Source organism: Sinocyclocheilus anshuiensis, unplaced genomic scaffold (genome assembly GCF_001515605.1).
Source record: "Sinocyclocheilus anshuiensis isolate Anshui unplaced genomic scaffold, SAMN03320099.WGS_v1.1 scaffold419, whole genome shotgun sequence".
NCBI classification, from domain to species: domain Eukaryota; kingdom Metazoa; phylum Chordata; class Actinopteri; order Cypriniformes; family Cyprinidae; genus Sinocyclocheilus; species Sinocyclocheilus anshuiensis.
This window is the reverse complement of record NW_015548228.1, coordinates 1,302,742-1,319,317: the sequence shown is the minus strand read 5'-3', so window position 1 is coordinate 1,319,317 and position 16,576 is coordinate 1,302,742. Positions and strand designations below refer to the sequence as shown.

The following is a 16,576-nucleotide window of genomic DNA, read 5'->3' as shown; positions in this document are numbered from 1 at the left end:
TCTCATCAGGTATTTATTCTTTCAATCTATGCATGAGACAAGTGATTCATCTACATATTTACAAAGGTTTACACAAAAACTAAACAAAAGTAGTCTGGGTAGCAGGTGTTGCTTGTTCATTAGTGTGTATGGTGATAATATGTATTAATATGAGACAGGCTCTACAACTATACTTTGTATTTAATGTGACCTTGTGATTAATGTAATCCGTCATATGCATCCACAGGTAACTCCCCGAGCAGCTCATCAAGGTCATCTTAAAAGAAACATTCACAAACACAGGTTAATACTTAAATGCACACACTCTTCACAATTCAAAAAACACCAAAGCATCTGAAAATTAAAAAGCTACATTTTTCTTTCCCATTTAAACAGATTATCTTAGCACAGCATACCACCCACTGTCTGGAACACAAATGATTACTTGTTGAAATTTAATAGTCTAGTGAATTGTCTGATAAAAGCCATTAGGATAATTGCATTATTCTTATCTGAAAATCTCAAATAAAGTGCAAGCGATGTAAAACAAAATTCATGAATGAAAAAGAATCCAGCTTATGGGTGTGCGATAAGCAAACATTTATCACAAATCATGATACGCTCAAAATGTTGGCTGATTTATAAATCACATCAGCTCATTCTAGGCCTGACAGAGCCTAAGGTTCTAAAGTTATAGATACTACAGTAAACCCATGGTCAGGTTTTGTAAGGATACTGATGTAGATTTAAAAGCTTTCTTATTATTACCGCTTTGTGTGACCCCTCTTGTTTTCGTCCTCGGTGCTGTTTAGTACATCAAAGCAGTTAAATATGGTTTCAATTAGCTTAAGAATCGAGTCATTTAGGGGTCAGAAAAGAGTTTGTAACCAATGTTGTGCCAAATTCAAATGGGTCTGGGCAAATGGGCAAAAGTATCCATTTAGCCTTGCCTAGATCTATTTCAACAAAGGTTTTTCTAACTTCATACCTGATGCTTCTAACATGCAAATGATGCAGTTCATGAAACTATAAAACAGTTAGTTCTGGTTCTCTATTTTAAATGGTCAAGTGGCACTTCAGGAGTACTGTCATTATGTCTATTTTTTTCTGTTCCAGACAAGACCAGAATATATGAGTGTAGAAGTTGTCCCAAAAACACGATTAGGCAACTATGGTCTCAAGTTCCATCGAAATCATAGTTCCAATGAACATTTGCAAACAGTATTGCAAATTTGTGTTTGAAACTCTCTCTCTCTCTCACCTGTGGTCAAATAGAAGCATAGCAAACAAACTAAAATAATCGGACATTCTCAAATTGATTCTCAAATACTCCACCACCCGTAAGTGATGTCCAATATTGTTAAACCAACATGGCTCAAATGATGTTACAACATCCATGTGACTAGCTAGTTATTTTCTCCAATTATGCATCATACTATGATGGTTAGGTAGCAAATCATGTTGCTGTATGGGAAACAAACCCCAGAGCAGGTTTTGCTTGGCAGTAGGAATGGAATACATGAAGCAACGAGTATTTACAGAACACTTAGGGTGTTTACACTTGGCAGGTTTGGTTCAATTAAAACTAACTCTGGTGTGGTTAGTTTAAATAAGTGTGAACGCTGCCATTCAAACTTTGGTGCGCACGAAACAATCGGACAGAGACCAATCTTTTCAGGGGGTCTCGGTTCACTTCCAAATCAACACTGGTGCAGGTTGAACAATACGGGCTATGAACAGAAAAGGAACTAAAGATATCAAAATGAACCAAAATAATGATGTGATGTTAGGGAGTTCCTGCTGCCAGTTTGCAAAATATGTCATAAACACTGTCCAATCAGTTTGTGATCATATCTATTTGCCTTTTGTTTTGTATCTTTAGGTTTGTTGTGAAACACAACAGTGAGAACTCTAAGCGAACCAGGACTAACTGTAACATTTTCTTTTTTGGACCGAACCAAACATACACCCTTAGAGCAAGAAAAAGAAATCTGTCACTCCACTCACATACTCTGTTCCACACCAGCTTTTGGCCAGTACATCGCTTTGAGACTAAAACAGCACACTTGCTTGTGTGATATTGCTTAATTGATGATACTCCAACATACACACCTGTGTCCCATGCTGTGTCTCCTGTTGGTCCGGACACTGTAGGTGCTTGACAGAGCTCATTAGAGACAGCTGCAGCGTCTAAACCATCAGGAGGCCGAATTTCACTGAGGAACACATTTTCACTGTCGTCTTCATCATCAAAGTGGAGCTCCATCAGAGACACCGGGCCCCCTGCAGGCCTTGTGGATTCACTATGCAATGTAAGCTCCTGCATGTGCATGCAACAACCAGTGGAATGAACACAAAACAAAAACAAAGACAACACCACAAATTATTTAAGGAATATTTTGGAAAGAAAGCATCTCCTGAGGACAGGTAATTCACAGACAAACAAGCAAAATGCTGGAGGCCACCATATCAGGCTCATTAAACACCTGAAGAAAGGCTTTAGAAAATAAAAACTACAGAAAAGTAAAAAATAAACTGGAGAACAAAAGGTGACTCACCAGTGGAGAGTGGGATGGCTGGGAGTTGTGGAAGACCCCATCAGGTGGGTATATCCTGAGAAGGTTATTGGGTGTGACGTTTAGGTAGTGATTTCGGTGTGATGGTGAAAACACACCCACCTTTAAAAGTAATGAGAATTATGTGGACTTCTTGCCTCATTATTCAATAGAAACAAAGTAGAGGACTGGGAATCATAGAGAAGAGTGAAGGATCTGGATCTGTGAATATATTTAAGGACGATCTTGTTATGCCCACATAAGCACCACAGCTCTGCATGAGCTATCTGTTAAGCCATGGCACGGAGTAATCTAAAGTGTGTATTATTTCCTGTGATAGTCTATAATGAGGTCTGAAATATAGTTACTTGTTTGAGTAGTAACACAGCTCCTGTCTTGAGCTCTCCCAGTCTTTCCTCTACCAGGCGACGATGAACTGTGCCCTGCATCTCACCTTCACAGGGCAAAAGAAAAAACAGAAAAAGAGAAGTAAAAAAAGACTTCTGAAAATTAGAGTGCAATCAGACCAAGAACACCAGCTCAGTCAGTGACCTCCTGATTTCACAGTCACTGTGATTGTGTGTGTACCTGTTTTTCTATTCTGGTGGGGACTTAAACCTGAATACACACAGACTCATGGGGGATCGTGTCACGGTGGGGACCTAAATTGAGGTTCTCACGGGTAAACAAGCTAATAAATCACACAAAATTACGTTTTTTGAAAATCTAAAAATGCACAAAATTTCCTGTAAGGGGTAGGTTTAGGTGTAGGGTTGGTGTAGGGCAATAGAAAATACGGTCTGTACAGTAGAAAAACCATTACGCCTATGTAGAGTCCCCACAAGGATAGCAAACCAGACGTGTGTGAGAGAGAGAGAGAGAGAGAGAGAGAATGGGAAGAATATGGTCACCCATATCACAATGGAGAAACATATTTTCTAAATACTTAAGCAACCAAATGCTTTTTTTTTATTTTTTAATATACGAGATTAATTTCAGAAAAAAATGTGCGATTAATTAGAAAGCTGAATTTTCAGCATCATTACTCCAGTCTTCAGTGTCACATGATCCTTTAGAGATCATTCTAATATGCTGATTTATTATCAGTGCGGGAAGCAGCTGTGCTGTTTTTTTTTGTTTTTTTTGAAACTGATACTTTTTTATTTATTTTTTTACATACTGGTAAAAAATGTATAGCCTGAATGCACTGTAAGTCGCTTTGGATAAAAGCGTCTGCTAAATGCATAAATTATTAACTTAATTTAATTAATTATTAATTATTATTATTACTTTTTTCTGTGCATAGATACATCTGTAGAATACTTTCAAAAAAAGAAAGAAAAAAAATTGACCGATTCCAACATTTTGAACGGTAGTGTATATTGTAACACAAGATTTCCATTTTGAATAAATGCTGTTTTTTTTTTTATATATTTATAAAATAATCATGAAAAAAGTATCACAGGTTCCTAAAAACATGAAGCAGCACAACTGTTTCCAACATTGATAATAAATCTTCATATTAGAATGATTTCTGAAGGATCATGTGACACTGAAGACTGGAGTAATGATGCTGAAAATTCAGCTTTGCATCACAGGAATAAATTATATTTTAAAGTATATTAAAATAGAAACTGTTATTTTAAATTGCAATAATATTTCACTTGCAATAATACAGCCTTGATGAGCAGAAGAAACTTCAGTAAAAAATATTAAAAATCTTACTGATCCCAAACTTTTGAACAGTAGTATATATTACTACAGTTATTACAGCATAAATTGCTAAATAAACAAAAAGCACCCCAGCCTCATAAAGTTGGATGAGAAAAAGAGTCTGCAAAATGGTGGTGACTTTGAAGCAGCTAAAATATAGTTTTCATTTTGTTTAGTCACTGCCTGGTGGTGTATATCCCCTAATTATTAGTACCTGTGGGATCTCTGAAGACGGCCTTCGCATCTGCATGTGTGTGTGTGATACTCTTCAAGACGACAGCCATATTAGGGACCTTATTCTTAGCTAGCTGCCTGAGAGCAGCCTGGAGTGAGAAAGCGATAAGTCACAAATAAGCACCAAAGAAAAACAAGAGAATAAGAGAAAAGAAAAAGCATAAGTTGCAGCATAGCCTCAAGGCCATTGGTAATGAATCAAGTGAAAAGCTAATCAGCATTTGTCAGCCTAATGAATATTTAACACACGTGTACCATTAGCAGAGGATCGTTATGACACACTGGGCAAAACACATTAAAATTACATTAATAATCACTTTAAGGTGACTGATGACAACAGTGATTATGTTTGTGTTAATCATTTGGGGAGCCGAGATTCCTCATTTGTCCTGATTATAGCCATGGACTTCCACTTTAGGCGTAAATAAAAGAAACACAAATATTTATTGTATAAATCTGGATAAAAACGAAGAAATCTGCAGACTAACAAAGTTCTATCCTTAACAATATTTTTAGCACAAACAATCAAATAAGCTCATTTGAGATTTCTGAGTAGCTCACCTTGCGGAGTACCATGACAACACTGTAAGAGTGCAGAAAGCAAGAAGGGTTCTTCTCGTCCAATCCCATCTCAGTCGTCATCACTGCCCACGGACCCCTGCTGAACTCCTCTTCCTCACTTACCTGAGAGCTGGAAACCTGCTGTGAAAAATGGACACCATGTCTGATGAGTGCAAGTTTTTGAGTATGTATGAGAGAAAGTGGACCTGTGAGCAATTCCACACAACTGCAAAAAGTGTTCAAAAAAGAAGAAAAGGATTCACAATATTTTGGTACCACATCATATTTTTCACATTTTGGTATCAGCTGAAATTGGATATTTAATAATTGTTGATGCACATTTTTCCCATTTTTACATTTAGATTGTGCGTGCCATCATTTAACACTAACCAATTTAATAACACTACTAAATATAATACTTAGAAAATATTTAAATAAATATCCATTTTATAATGGTGTGATGCATAAAAAGTCACCTGTAGTATTTAAAATGACTGATTTTATTTTATTTTTTAAATCAGCCACAATTGGTGCAAACATTAATACTTTACTTTTAAGTAATGTTTGTTTATATAAATTTGGTTCTCCTTACATTGGGAATGCATTTTATTTCAGTACTATTTATATACTATTTTTTATTTATCTTTTAGATTTTTATACATGGTTTTCACTTTAATTTTAGTTTAGGTTTTAGTCATTCTGTTATATGCTTTTATCATTTTTATTTATTTTTAGCTTCAATTTATTTTTATTTCACTTGTACAGTAGTTATAGTAATATAAAGGTAGTGTAGGCGATTTCGGAAAGGCTAGTGATAGCAAGCTAGCCTTGAAAGCAAGATCCCCACCCTCCCTTCAAATCACTCTGCAAAGCCACGCCTCCCCAAAACTCCAGAGAGCTCCACAGTTATTTCATCTAGTTGGCAAGACAACATTTCTAATTTTTGTTTACGTTTCTTAAGCCTTTTTAATCTAATATTTATATATTATTTTAGTTTTTTTTTCCAACTACAAAAAATGATTTTTAGTTTAGCACAATTTACATACATCACTTCTTAGCCGAGCAACAGCTCCATGTGCAGGCGTCTGAGGAACTGCCACAACAATGTCATCAAGACTCTGTCCACTTGCCTACAAGACAACAAACAGAAATTAAACCATGCAAGTGAAAATAAATCAGAAATACCATTAGTCAAGTCATTTGAAAGCAGTGGAAACTTCCAGATTGCAGGGTACAGAACAATAATAAACATCAACAACCGGTTTTAAAGAGAAACAGCCTTGCAGTACATTAAATAACAGTTCTGAGCTGTACATATTGTGTGATATTAACAATAAGCTAAAATGGCGCATGGATGACCTGCAGTGGTAGTGCTCCTGCCGGGCCAGGAAAACGACGTGCTTTGGCTGGCATCATGCGGCTCTGCGGTCTCTGAGGTGTCTTATTGGCTGCAGACACCAGCTGGACCAGGTGATTGGTCAGGACAGGTGTGTTGAGAGCACGAGGCGTAAATGTGGAAGAGGACTCAGCAGTAGAAGACACAGAGTGGAAAAGAGACCCTCGGGGCTGCAGGGGGGTCCTCGGTGTCGAAGCGCCCCTCTGGCACTGAGGCGACACTAATGGAGGCCTGGGAGTCAAAGCTCTGGGGAATCGCGAGGCTGGTGTAGCGGGACCATGCATGTGATTTGCATTCCGCAAAGGGGTAGATGGATACATGGGGCCTTGGATGGTGGACACGAATGAGGTGTTGACTAAGGGCCGTGTAATTGACACTGAGGAGGTAGCGCTGAACCTCCCATGAGAGGGCACTTCTGGTGCTGACGGCCTCATGCGTTTAGCAGGTGAAATGTTGTCCAGGGGTGCAGCTGGATTATTTTGTGGCTCAGAAACCATCTGAGGAATGCTATCCAGTTCCTCCAGATCCACATCCCAGTCGTCAAAGTCATCCTGAGGAGGGAGGTCTCTCTGCTGGACTCTAAGAGATGCTGGGGGTGGAAGGTTTATTGGGTTAGAGGAAGGTTGCAGGGATGACACCGGCACTCTGAGAGAAGAAATGGAGGCAGAGATTGACTGATGGCAAGGCATGGAGAGATCTGGTAGGGCTTTGATAGTGCCACATGCTGGGGTACGAAGAGTCAGAACAGAACCAGATTCAGAGGTATTTTTCCCAGGGCCTGATGACGAGCTAACAGAGCTCTGCTGTACATGCGAGGATTCAGATGAGGGTACTACAGAAGGAGCTGTAGAAGATGCATGCTCTGATGGACACGTCCAATCAGCTTCAAGCAGATCCTACAGATGAAAAATGATGGATAACAAGATAACCAAGCAAAGGTGTGCGTGTGTTGTCATATGTAAATAAAACTTCTAAAAGGCAGAACACACCGAAATATAAGTTATAGTCTGACATATTATTTCTAAGCACATTATAAAGTGTACAGGTAACGTGCAAGTGGCATAACTCAACTATACTAACAGGCTTTAAAATGCATTTTAAAACTAAAAGTAAGCTACATTCCAAACCTCATCATCAAACTCCTCTCCAACGGTGAACAAGCCCTTCCATTTACTACAAGCCTGTATCAACAAACAATAAATATCACCATCATTAATAATTATCAGTTTACATAGTTGTTAGTTAACAAATTAGCTAGCTGTTTGTATATAGCTTACCGTGGCTGTCATGTCTGTTCAGTAAATAAGAGCAGATATATAACGCGACAAGCATCGACTGTTAATGTACGCAACTATCAGTTGAAAGTATCGTTCTCGTTTGATATGCAGACATTGAAAAACACCGAACATAGATCGCATAAACTCCGATTTTACACCTTCGCGCCGCCACGTTCAACGCGCACGGCGTGCGTGGCGTATGCAGGTGACGTGTTGCGTACGTTGCCGCGCTCAGCACTAGTGAGTGACGCAGCGCCATCTGCTGGATGTGTCCGAGTTTGAGTTTGGGGTAATAGCACAGTGGTGTGCCGAGGGGAAAAAGAGTCTCAATTTAGCCGAGATTATTGGCAAAGGCGAATAAGATATTACTTTAATTTACACTTTTTGCTAATAGCACCTAATACTAAATGGTTAACGGCTAAATGGTGCTGAATATTGGGATCATATCACCTAGTCCTATTATGCAAACTAAGCAAATAGCATCTATTTTCTACCTCACTGAGTTCAAATTGTATCTGTCTTTTATTACAGCAGCTGCTGCCGCTAAAGCTTAATGGATTTTACCACGTAAAGCACTCATAATATGTGAGGATATGCATAGATATTTCTAAATGTGTAAGCGAGTCTCTATAGTGACAGGGAAGTATAAAATAAAAACTAAATTATGTGGCTAGCAAAGTTAAATTATTCATGAACATGAAATGAATTAAACATCAGTCTACAAAACTACAGAAACCTCAAAGCTGAGCTTATAACCTACATAAACTTATCGGTAACACTGATACATAACAAGTTAATGTTGACTACTATAGTTTTAGATAAAAGGCAAAAAATGCTTAGTTGAAAAGTTTATGAACATTGAAATAAGTTAACAGAAACAAGTGTCACAGTACTAAAAAAAAAAAATGCACTAGAAATATTTTTAAAATGACAAACATAGCATTACTAAAACTTACATTAGAATGAACTGAAAATATATATAAGTTAACAGAAACAAGTGTCACAGTACTAAAAAAAAAAAATGTACTAGAAATATTTTTAAAATGACAAACATAGCATTACTAAAACTTACATTAGAATGAACTGAAAATATATAAAAAAAAAGGCTATTCAGAATATTACTATAATAAAATGTACTACAATATTTATAAGTATATAAGTTAATAAACACTTAGTATATATCTGCTGGTCATTTGAATCAGGTGTTAAAAGGGGCCATCCAAAATATGAAATGTTGAGGGATATATAAGAGCAGGATGCTTGTGCAAAGTGACTTGCAGACTAAATCAACCGTAAAAACAAACAGATTTAAAGAACAGACTTTTTTATTTTCCACAAACAATACAGAGGCGGCATATTGTTAAAACAGTTCTAGAACTTCTGGAACTGCTTCTTGGCTCCAGCTGCCTTGGTGACCTTCAGGACGTTGAACCTCACTGTCTTGCTGAGGGGTCGGCATTCTCCTACTGTAACGATGTCGCCTACGGTCACGTCCCTAAACAAATGGATAACATTATTAGTGATATTCAAGAAGAAAAATATTCAGTGATCAAAACTTATACACAATATCTCCCAAACTAAACTACTTATAATCCCAAACACCTTGAGGGCAAAGAAACATTTTAAGCATTATCTGCTGCATCAGTGATGCCATACGGCAGTGTCGTCAGAGCCTGACAGACTTGGAAGACCATCGTGAGAAAAAACATCATTTGCAGCTCACCGCCCATTTAAAGCATGTGTTCAAATCCACAAAAAGGGTCTAACAAAATTGTTCAGTCCCTAAAAGAAACCACCAATGGAGAAACTTTACCTGAAGCATGGGGAGAGGTGGACAGACATGTTCTTATGCCTCTTCTCAAAACGGTTGTACTTGCGGATGTAATGCAAGTAGTCCCGTCTGATGACGATGGTCCTCTGCATCTTCATCTTGGTTACCACACCTGGAAAAAGGTGACAGCCAAATAAGTTCACATACATTGTATATCAATAGCCAGCATACAAAATCTTCGATTTCCAATAAGGATTAAGATACAGCAAAATTAGATATAGGGAAGCATCAGTAAAGCCATTAGGCATTATCCTCAAAACCCAAAGGGTTCAGAAGACCATCGTGAGATAAAACATCATCTGCACCCCAGATAACACTACAATTAGCCAGCAAACTACATAGACTTACCGGACAGAATCCGGCCTCTGATGGACACGTTTCCAGTGAAGGGGCATTTCTTATCAATGTAAGTGCCAGCAATAGCCTGTGGAATGAAGCACAAGAGCTTTAGTCATCTGAACTCAAATGAGGTTGCACAATGGTAGCATAATCAACTGCATCAGTCAGCATTGCCAAAGGCAGTATCCTCAGAGCTCTCTTGGAGTCTAGGAAGACCATCGTGAGAAAAGACATCATCTGCGAAGTAAAGTTATACTTGCGTGTAAACACAAGCTCACCTCTCTGGGGGTTTTGAAGCCCAAGCCAACGTTTCTGTGATAACGTGGGAGCTTCTCTTTGCCACTTCCTTCAACAGCCAGAACCCGCTTCTTGTTCTGGAAGATGGTGGGCTGCTTCTGATAAGCCCTCTCGTTCTGAAACAACACCACAAGCACAGAGTCAGTCATATTCCTGACAAATTAATGCATGTGCTGGAGTAACATTTCTATAGTTACAGAACACAAGTCTGATTAAGGTTTCCATTGGACATCTTGGACTATTAGTATATCCTCACCTACACCAAACCTGAAGAACTTTCGAAGCCAAGTCTTTTCCAAATTAAAAAGCTATTTCAAAACATTCCAGGGATTGTATGCTGCATCAGTAATGCCATACGGCAGCGTCGTCAGAGCCTGACAGACTTGGAAGACCATCGTGAGAAAAAACATCATTTGCAGCTCACCGCCCATTAAGGGCACGTGTAGAAATCCACAATAAGGCTCTACAAATGTTACAGAGATAACTACATAGACGGCATCTTTAGAGCTCTTTTTAGAGGAAGACTATTCTTTCTGGATGACATCCATGTGCTATCCATGCCTTGCAGACAAATTCGGCTATTTTACCACTCAATAAGACAGATTCAGCAGATAAAATACAGCTATTCTATTTATATCACAACTATAAGCCAAATAAACAGTTGCATGTTTAAATAAAATCACTTTCTGCTGGTCGGATAAGGCAAGGCCGCTCGCCTTCCCGTTCATCAACGCTTCCTACCCGTTAACCGGAGACGGAAAACACATATTCGAGTCTCCAGTGTGATCCATTTCGCCATGATTGCATCCATGGTGGTTTCTTTGCCGCTTATCTACCAGAATTTGTGGCTTTGAGCTTAAGTTTAACGTGAAACCAAACGGGTTTTCACGACCACGCCGTTCAGACTCGCATACCTGTATGTCCGCCATCTTCTCCAGCCGAGTCGTAAAGAGGACTACACATGCGCGAGACAGACGGAAGAGCGGTTTCCGCGGACGTGACGACACACTGTGGGTGTTTATTATGTCTATGGTTTGTCCCAGTAGCCCCGGTTTGTCAGGCCTGGGATACAGCAAAAACAGGAAGCTAACAATAAATTTAATTTTCTACCTATTACATTGTGTTTTATTAACGTCTACACCTACCCCAACCCTAAACCTACCCCTTACAATAATGCAAAAATAGTCATTATTGTTTTACAGTGTGAGAAAAAGTACGCTATATTGATGTGCGCATGCCCAGTAGTTTTTGCTGTATGCCTAAAGGTTCTAGCCTTAACCGTTATCCGTGGTTATTTGATTATTTACATTTAAACAACTTTAAAATCGCTGTAACGACACTGTGTGGATCGTGTAGTTGGTTACCGTCTAATTTCAGTGTTGAGAAGGTATTGAATTCTGTAATCTCTCATATTTCTTTACCAGTGTTGGTATAAGTAACTAGTTACATGTAATCAATCAACGTTACGTAATTTAATTACAAAATAAATGTAATTGTAATCAGTCACAGTTACTGAGATAAAATTACAGTTACTTATGAAAATGTTAAGGATTACAAAGGGGGTTAACGTTACATTTGAATTTTTCACACACACCCACATACAAATGTATTTGATTTCTTTCATGAATTGTATTGACTGTTCTAAAATACGAGACACCAATGTTTCAGGAGTTTAGGACACAGAATCGGACACATGCTTATTCGATAATTGTTTTATTTCCTATTTGGGTTTATGTATATGCAGAGAGAGAATTTCAAAAACAGTATCATCATAGCTACTAAACTATTTCTTGTTATGATTTTAAATCTGTATTTAACCTCAGAATGATCTGAAAGTAAGTCTGATTTTGTGGTGGCTGTGCTTTAAAATTAAATTGATGAAGGATTTCGAAAGTGACAGTAATCAGTGTTGAGTACTACTGTAAGGTTAACCCTGCCTGGTTTACATGTCTGAAAATGATTAACAGTTGAAAACATTAGAAATGTAGAAAAGTAATCAAATGTAATCAGTGACATTACTTTAATAAAATAATTGAAATTACACTACTTTCATTTCAGATAGGGTAACTTGTAATCTGTAACCTATTACATTTCCAAAGTAACCTTCCCAACACTGTCTTTTACCATGATGTAAATAAAAAACAGTTTAGGTTCAAATTTATTATAAATATCATAACCTATGTTTGGGCATAATTTAAATTCATTAAAAGTATGCTCTGAAAGGCTGAAAGAAATATTAAATGTAATCTTCAATGGGATTCTACACAGATAGAGTAAAGATAACCAGTAACATAATTACTTGCTGATAAGTAGCAACAGGAATAAGCAGACTACTAGTATTTGATTAGTAATAATAATAATAACGGAACAGTTTATTGACCCTTTAGACAAATTTTTTTCAATGTAATAAAAAGTTTGTATATGTGTGTGTTTTATGTGATACTTAATGCTTTTATGACTCATATAGTGTGATATAACGAGAATATTGAACTCATACTCGAAGAGGAAAAACACTTCAATTATATTCTGAAGCCCAAACTGAGCAAAATGTGCAATTTGGTGCAGATGCTGTTCTGCTAGCTTGTAACATAATAATGAGATCTTTAAAACATGTCAAGAACGTTTCCTCTAAATCCCTATTATTATTATTATTTGAAGTGTGCCGCATCAGTCCTTCCGGTCCAAAAAGTGACGTCACGCAGCGGAAGAGTTTTCACTTATTTTCATTTCATGCTAATATGGCAGCGCCGTCGGGTGGAGGCGATACGGGTAAGTGCCGCTTTCATGTTCAAATGATGATGTTCGCCTGTTTTCCCGATTCGTAACTCAGATGCCCGACAGAGTACGTAGACCGACGCTTTAACGTGTATTAGAATAGCATTTATCATGTAAACTGGGAGTTTGCTCAGTGCCGTTCGCTGTCACAACACCGCTGTCTGTCTGAAAACATGTCTGTACACATACCGATCACACCGGCGCACAGACCTTGATGATTAACGATAATCGCACGAGCTAAACAAACAAACCACAGTCTTCTTGGGCTGTATCCCAAAGTGAGCCGTCTACCCAAACAACATAATTTTTGTCCATCACGCGCGTTCTAAAAGAATTCATGAGCGTCTTAGGCGCGTTCCAAACGGTCGATGTGTTCAGGACGCGCCTATGATGCGGTCTTGGTAGGCACTGGCAGCCCGCTATTTTTGAGACACAGCCTCTGTACGCTTGTGTTGGCTGTGCTCACATGCCCCGATACCGCGATGTTGTTGATTTCCAGAAGAGGTGACATCATCATTTCAGTGCTGATCTGTTAGGAGGGGGGAGTAAACACTCATCACAGCTATAGCTGGCCATGTACAGGTCTCGAGATGGGTTGCTGTCGATTTAAAGGTATAGTTCACAAAAAAAGGTCACCTTTGTTGCTTAATCATATGTTGTTCCAAACCGGTATCACTGTCTTTGTTATGTGGGACACCAAAAGAGATGTTAGGCAGTGTAACTCAGTCACTATTCACTTTCATTGCATCGTCTTCCATATAATGAACGTGAATGGCCACCAAAGGCTGTCAGTCTGCCTAACATCGCATACAGGTTTAAACTGACATGAAGGTGAGTGAATGATGACAGAATTGTTCATTTTTGGATGAACTTTTTATTTCAAATCCTGCTGCTGTATTAATAAAATAGGCCCTCCATTTGTATTATGGCAGGGGTGTCTGCTCCTGCTCCTGGAGGGTCACTGTCCTGCAGAGTTTAGCTCCGATCCCAGTTACACACACCTGAACCAGCTAATCAAGGTCTTATTAGGCATGTCGGAAACTTCCAGGCAGGTGTGTATCTAGCTTGTGCTCACTGTTGTACACGAAAGCAGCTCCTGGCAGATGACGTAGGACATCAGAGTTGCGCATGCGCCGCTCAGAAGTGACGAACGCGGAAGCGCAGGGGAGAGATCAAAACATTACAACGGTCACGAATTAGAAGTACAAAACGAGGATTTGTAAAGAAGAATGTCAGAGGATTTCGATATAAGCCAAGATGAGACTGGTTTTCCTTTGCTAAAGTAAGGAAACTTTGCTTCCTTTGCTCCTGTTAACAAACATTGGTTTTCATGAGACTCACCGGCGCATGCGCAACGCTGACCTCATACGTCATGCTCCAGGAGCTGCTTCCGTGTACAACAGTGAGCGCAAGCTAGATTAAAGTGATTATTACATTTTGAATATGGATATTTTTCTTACAAAAACGCATCGATTCGCTACAGGAGGCCTTTGTTCACCCCCCGGAGCCGTGTGAGACACTTTTTATTATGGATGGATGCGCTTTATTTCACTTTTTTTGGACTGATGCACTGCAACACCCGCTGAGTGCCATTAAACAGCTTGGAAAGATCAAAGACAAATTTGAATATAACTCCAATTGGATTCATCTGAAAGAAGGAAGTCATATACGCCTAGGATGCCTTGAGGGTGAGTAAATAATGGACTAATTTTCATTTTTGGGTGCACTATCCCTTTAAGTGTAGGTAATATGACTGAAATCTTAATTCATAATGTCAGTCATTTTATTTCACAAATATATACATATGTTGTTACATTTCTGTTGTAATTTAAAATGCTAGTGAAATATCACAATTATTGATACAGGCAATTATTTAAGTAAACAATTAAATAGTAATAAAAAAAGATCAAATAGATAATAAACAATAGGACATATAAATACAATACAACATAGACACTAATGAAATAAAGTGCTTTAATTTTTTAGTAGGTTAGTCTAACTATAGTGTAGAAATTGAATAAAGTATTCAGTAAAAAAGTATTTTTTATTTATTTTTTTATTTTTTCCCCCAAAACTGTTTACATTCACTCAAGACATAACTGGCTGTGTTTACATGAATACTTTCCAAGACAGTAGTTTTGAATTTTGGTGAACACCATCACAGACACAATATTTGTACAGCCTTTACAAAACACATCTATCTATAGAAACGTTTCATGCGCATTTATGACCCTAAATGATAAAAAGTCACAAAATTTCAAGAATATTTCAACTAGTGTTTCATGCAATTTAAATATGTCAAATAAGTAAAATTAGTTAAATACTTAAATAAGACTTAAAATGGATTTAGTTTCCAAGATGCTTGCTTTTTTCTAGGTATCTGTATTCTGTAATGCTCAAAACACTGTCTCGGCTCACTAGTTTTACGACAGCCTGTATGTATTGTGTTCATGTCAAGTGAAGATTTAAATTCTTTTGTTTTATTTGAATATTTAAATTTGTGAACTGATACTTAAAATGAGTTATTTATGATGCGTTTGAGGGATTTAGTCTCTTTCTCCATTAGACAGCTCGTGCATATTAGTTTCTTTACATCAACTTTACTCACCAGGAAACTGAAACCAAATGTGTGCTGAATTATACATACACTGCTGAGTCATGTCACAAACAATATGGAATGATTCCACTGTCAGATGCTTATCGGTTCCCTTTTAAGGTCACAATGGTGTTATTAGACCTGTGTATTGACATTTGTACTTTAGTTTTTTATGCAGAATACATTTTAAATCCATTTTGTTTACTCTAAGTGTCTTTCCTCCTGATTTTGTATTGTTTTTAATTATTATTATTATTATTTCCAATATTTGAAGGCATTGGCAATGACCAGATAATTGCCTTGGGAGCTGCACTTCTCAATAAGTGAGTATCATCTTATCTCTTCTTCACATGTTCTCTGTGTTTGTTTGTTTTTGTTCATTACCTCGGTCATCTCGTCCCATCTCTCACAGCTTCGTCTATGAACGAGTTCGTCGCCATGGAGACAGTGAAGCTGAATTAACCCGAAGTCAGCTGGGTGGTGTTGAGCTGTGCGACCCCAGCCATAAACGTCTTGCACAGTGTTTGCAGCAGATTGGAGATGAACTGGATGGAAATGTGCAGCTGCAAAGGTAATGGATTGCAGAAGACATCTCAACTGTCTCTATGTACAGAGTCTCCTGCTGTGCTCAGAAATGCTCACTGGATGGCAGTGTGCTGCAACTTATCCATACCTCTCCATTGTCATTTTGATCTAGTATGTTAAATAACTCCACTCTTCAACCAACTCAAGAAGTCTTCATGAAAGTGGCCCGTGAGATCTTCTCTGATGGGAAGTTCAACTGGGGCAGAGTGGTGGCGCTTTTCTACTTTGCGTGTCGGCTTGTCATCAAGGTGAAGACCTAAATAAGCTCAATCTCATATCGAAATGCATTGTTTTGATGTTTTAAAGGGGTCATATGATGCTATTTTAAAGATCATTATTTTGTGTATTTGGTGTAACAGAATATGTTGACATGCTTTAATGTTCAAAAAACACATTATTTTTCAAATACTGTACATTATTGTAGGTCCTCTATGCCCC

At 38.1% G+C, this 16,576-nt stretch overlaps 3 protein-coding genes across 5 annotated transcripts in view; 1 reads left to right on the top strand and 2 right to left on the bottom strand.

Moving 5' to 3' along the window:
• Positions 1 to 7,927, bottom strand: hrob (homologous recombination factor with OB-fold). Of its 2 annotated transcripts, none has more exons than XM_016441627.1 (10): positions 7,716 to 7,927; positions 7,566 to 7,619; positions 6,402 to 7,334; positions 6,089 to 6,172; positions 5,043 to 5,183; positions 4,462 to 4,570; positions 2,903 to 2,988; positions 2,538 to 2,657; positions 2,092 to 2,299; positions 1 to 256 (listed from the first exon to the last, which is right to left on the bottom strand). In XM_016441627.1, exons 1-10 carry the CDS (start codon positions 7,725 to 7,727, stop codon positions 198 to 200), a joined length of 1,806 nt encoding a protein of 601 aa, XP_016297113.1. In that variant the 5' UTR covers positions 7,728 to 7,927; the 3' UTR covers positions 1 to 197. The 2 variants fall into 2 exon arrangements, with proteins under 2 accessions (XP_016297113.1, XP_016297114.1); XM_016441628.1 differs by having other exon boundaries at positions 5,043 to 5,180.
• Positions 7,928 to 9,050: 1,123 nt separating this feature from the next.
• LOC107654468 (40S ribosomal protein S11) lies at positions 9,051 to 11,194 on the bottom strand. Its single transcript, XM_016441537.1, has 5 exons — positions 11,097 to 11,194; positions 10,164 to 10,298; positions 9,895 to 9,970; positions 9,529 to 9,658; positions 9,051 to 9,210 (listed from the first exon to the last, which is right to left on the bottom strand). The coding sequence occupies exons 1-5, from the start codon at positions 11,109 to 11,111 to the stop codon at positions 9,087 to 9,089; spliced, it is 480 nt and encodes a 159-aa protein (XP_016297023.1). The 5' UTR covers positions 11,112 to 11,194; the 3' UTR covers positions 9,051 to 9,086.
• Positions 11,195 to 12,859: 1,665 nt separating this feature from the next.
• The window catches only part of LOC107654525 (apoptosis regulator BAX-like), a 15,738-nt gene continuing 12,021 nt past the window's right edge, over positions 12,860 to 16,576 (top strand). The window contains exons 1-5 of one of the 2 annotated variants that reach the window (XR_001630344.1): positions 12,896 to 12,951; positions 13,457 to 13,569; positions 15,828 to 15,876; positions 15,966 to 16,124; positions 16,251 to 16,386. Coding sequence is in view for 1 of the 2 variants with exons in the window: in XM_016441626.1 (XP_016297112.1) it covers positions 12,921 to 12,951; positions 15,828 to 15,876; positions 15,966 to 16,124; positions 16,251 to 16,386 (375 nt within the window). In the remaining variant the exon portion in view is untranslated. Of the gene's footprint in view, positions 12,952 to 13,456; positions 13,570 to 15,827; positions 15,877 to 15,965; positions 16,125 to 16,250; positions 16,387 to 16,576 lie in introns of both variants that reach the window. The other variant, XM_016441626.1, reaches the window with a different exon arrangement.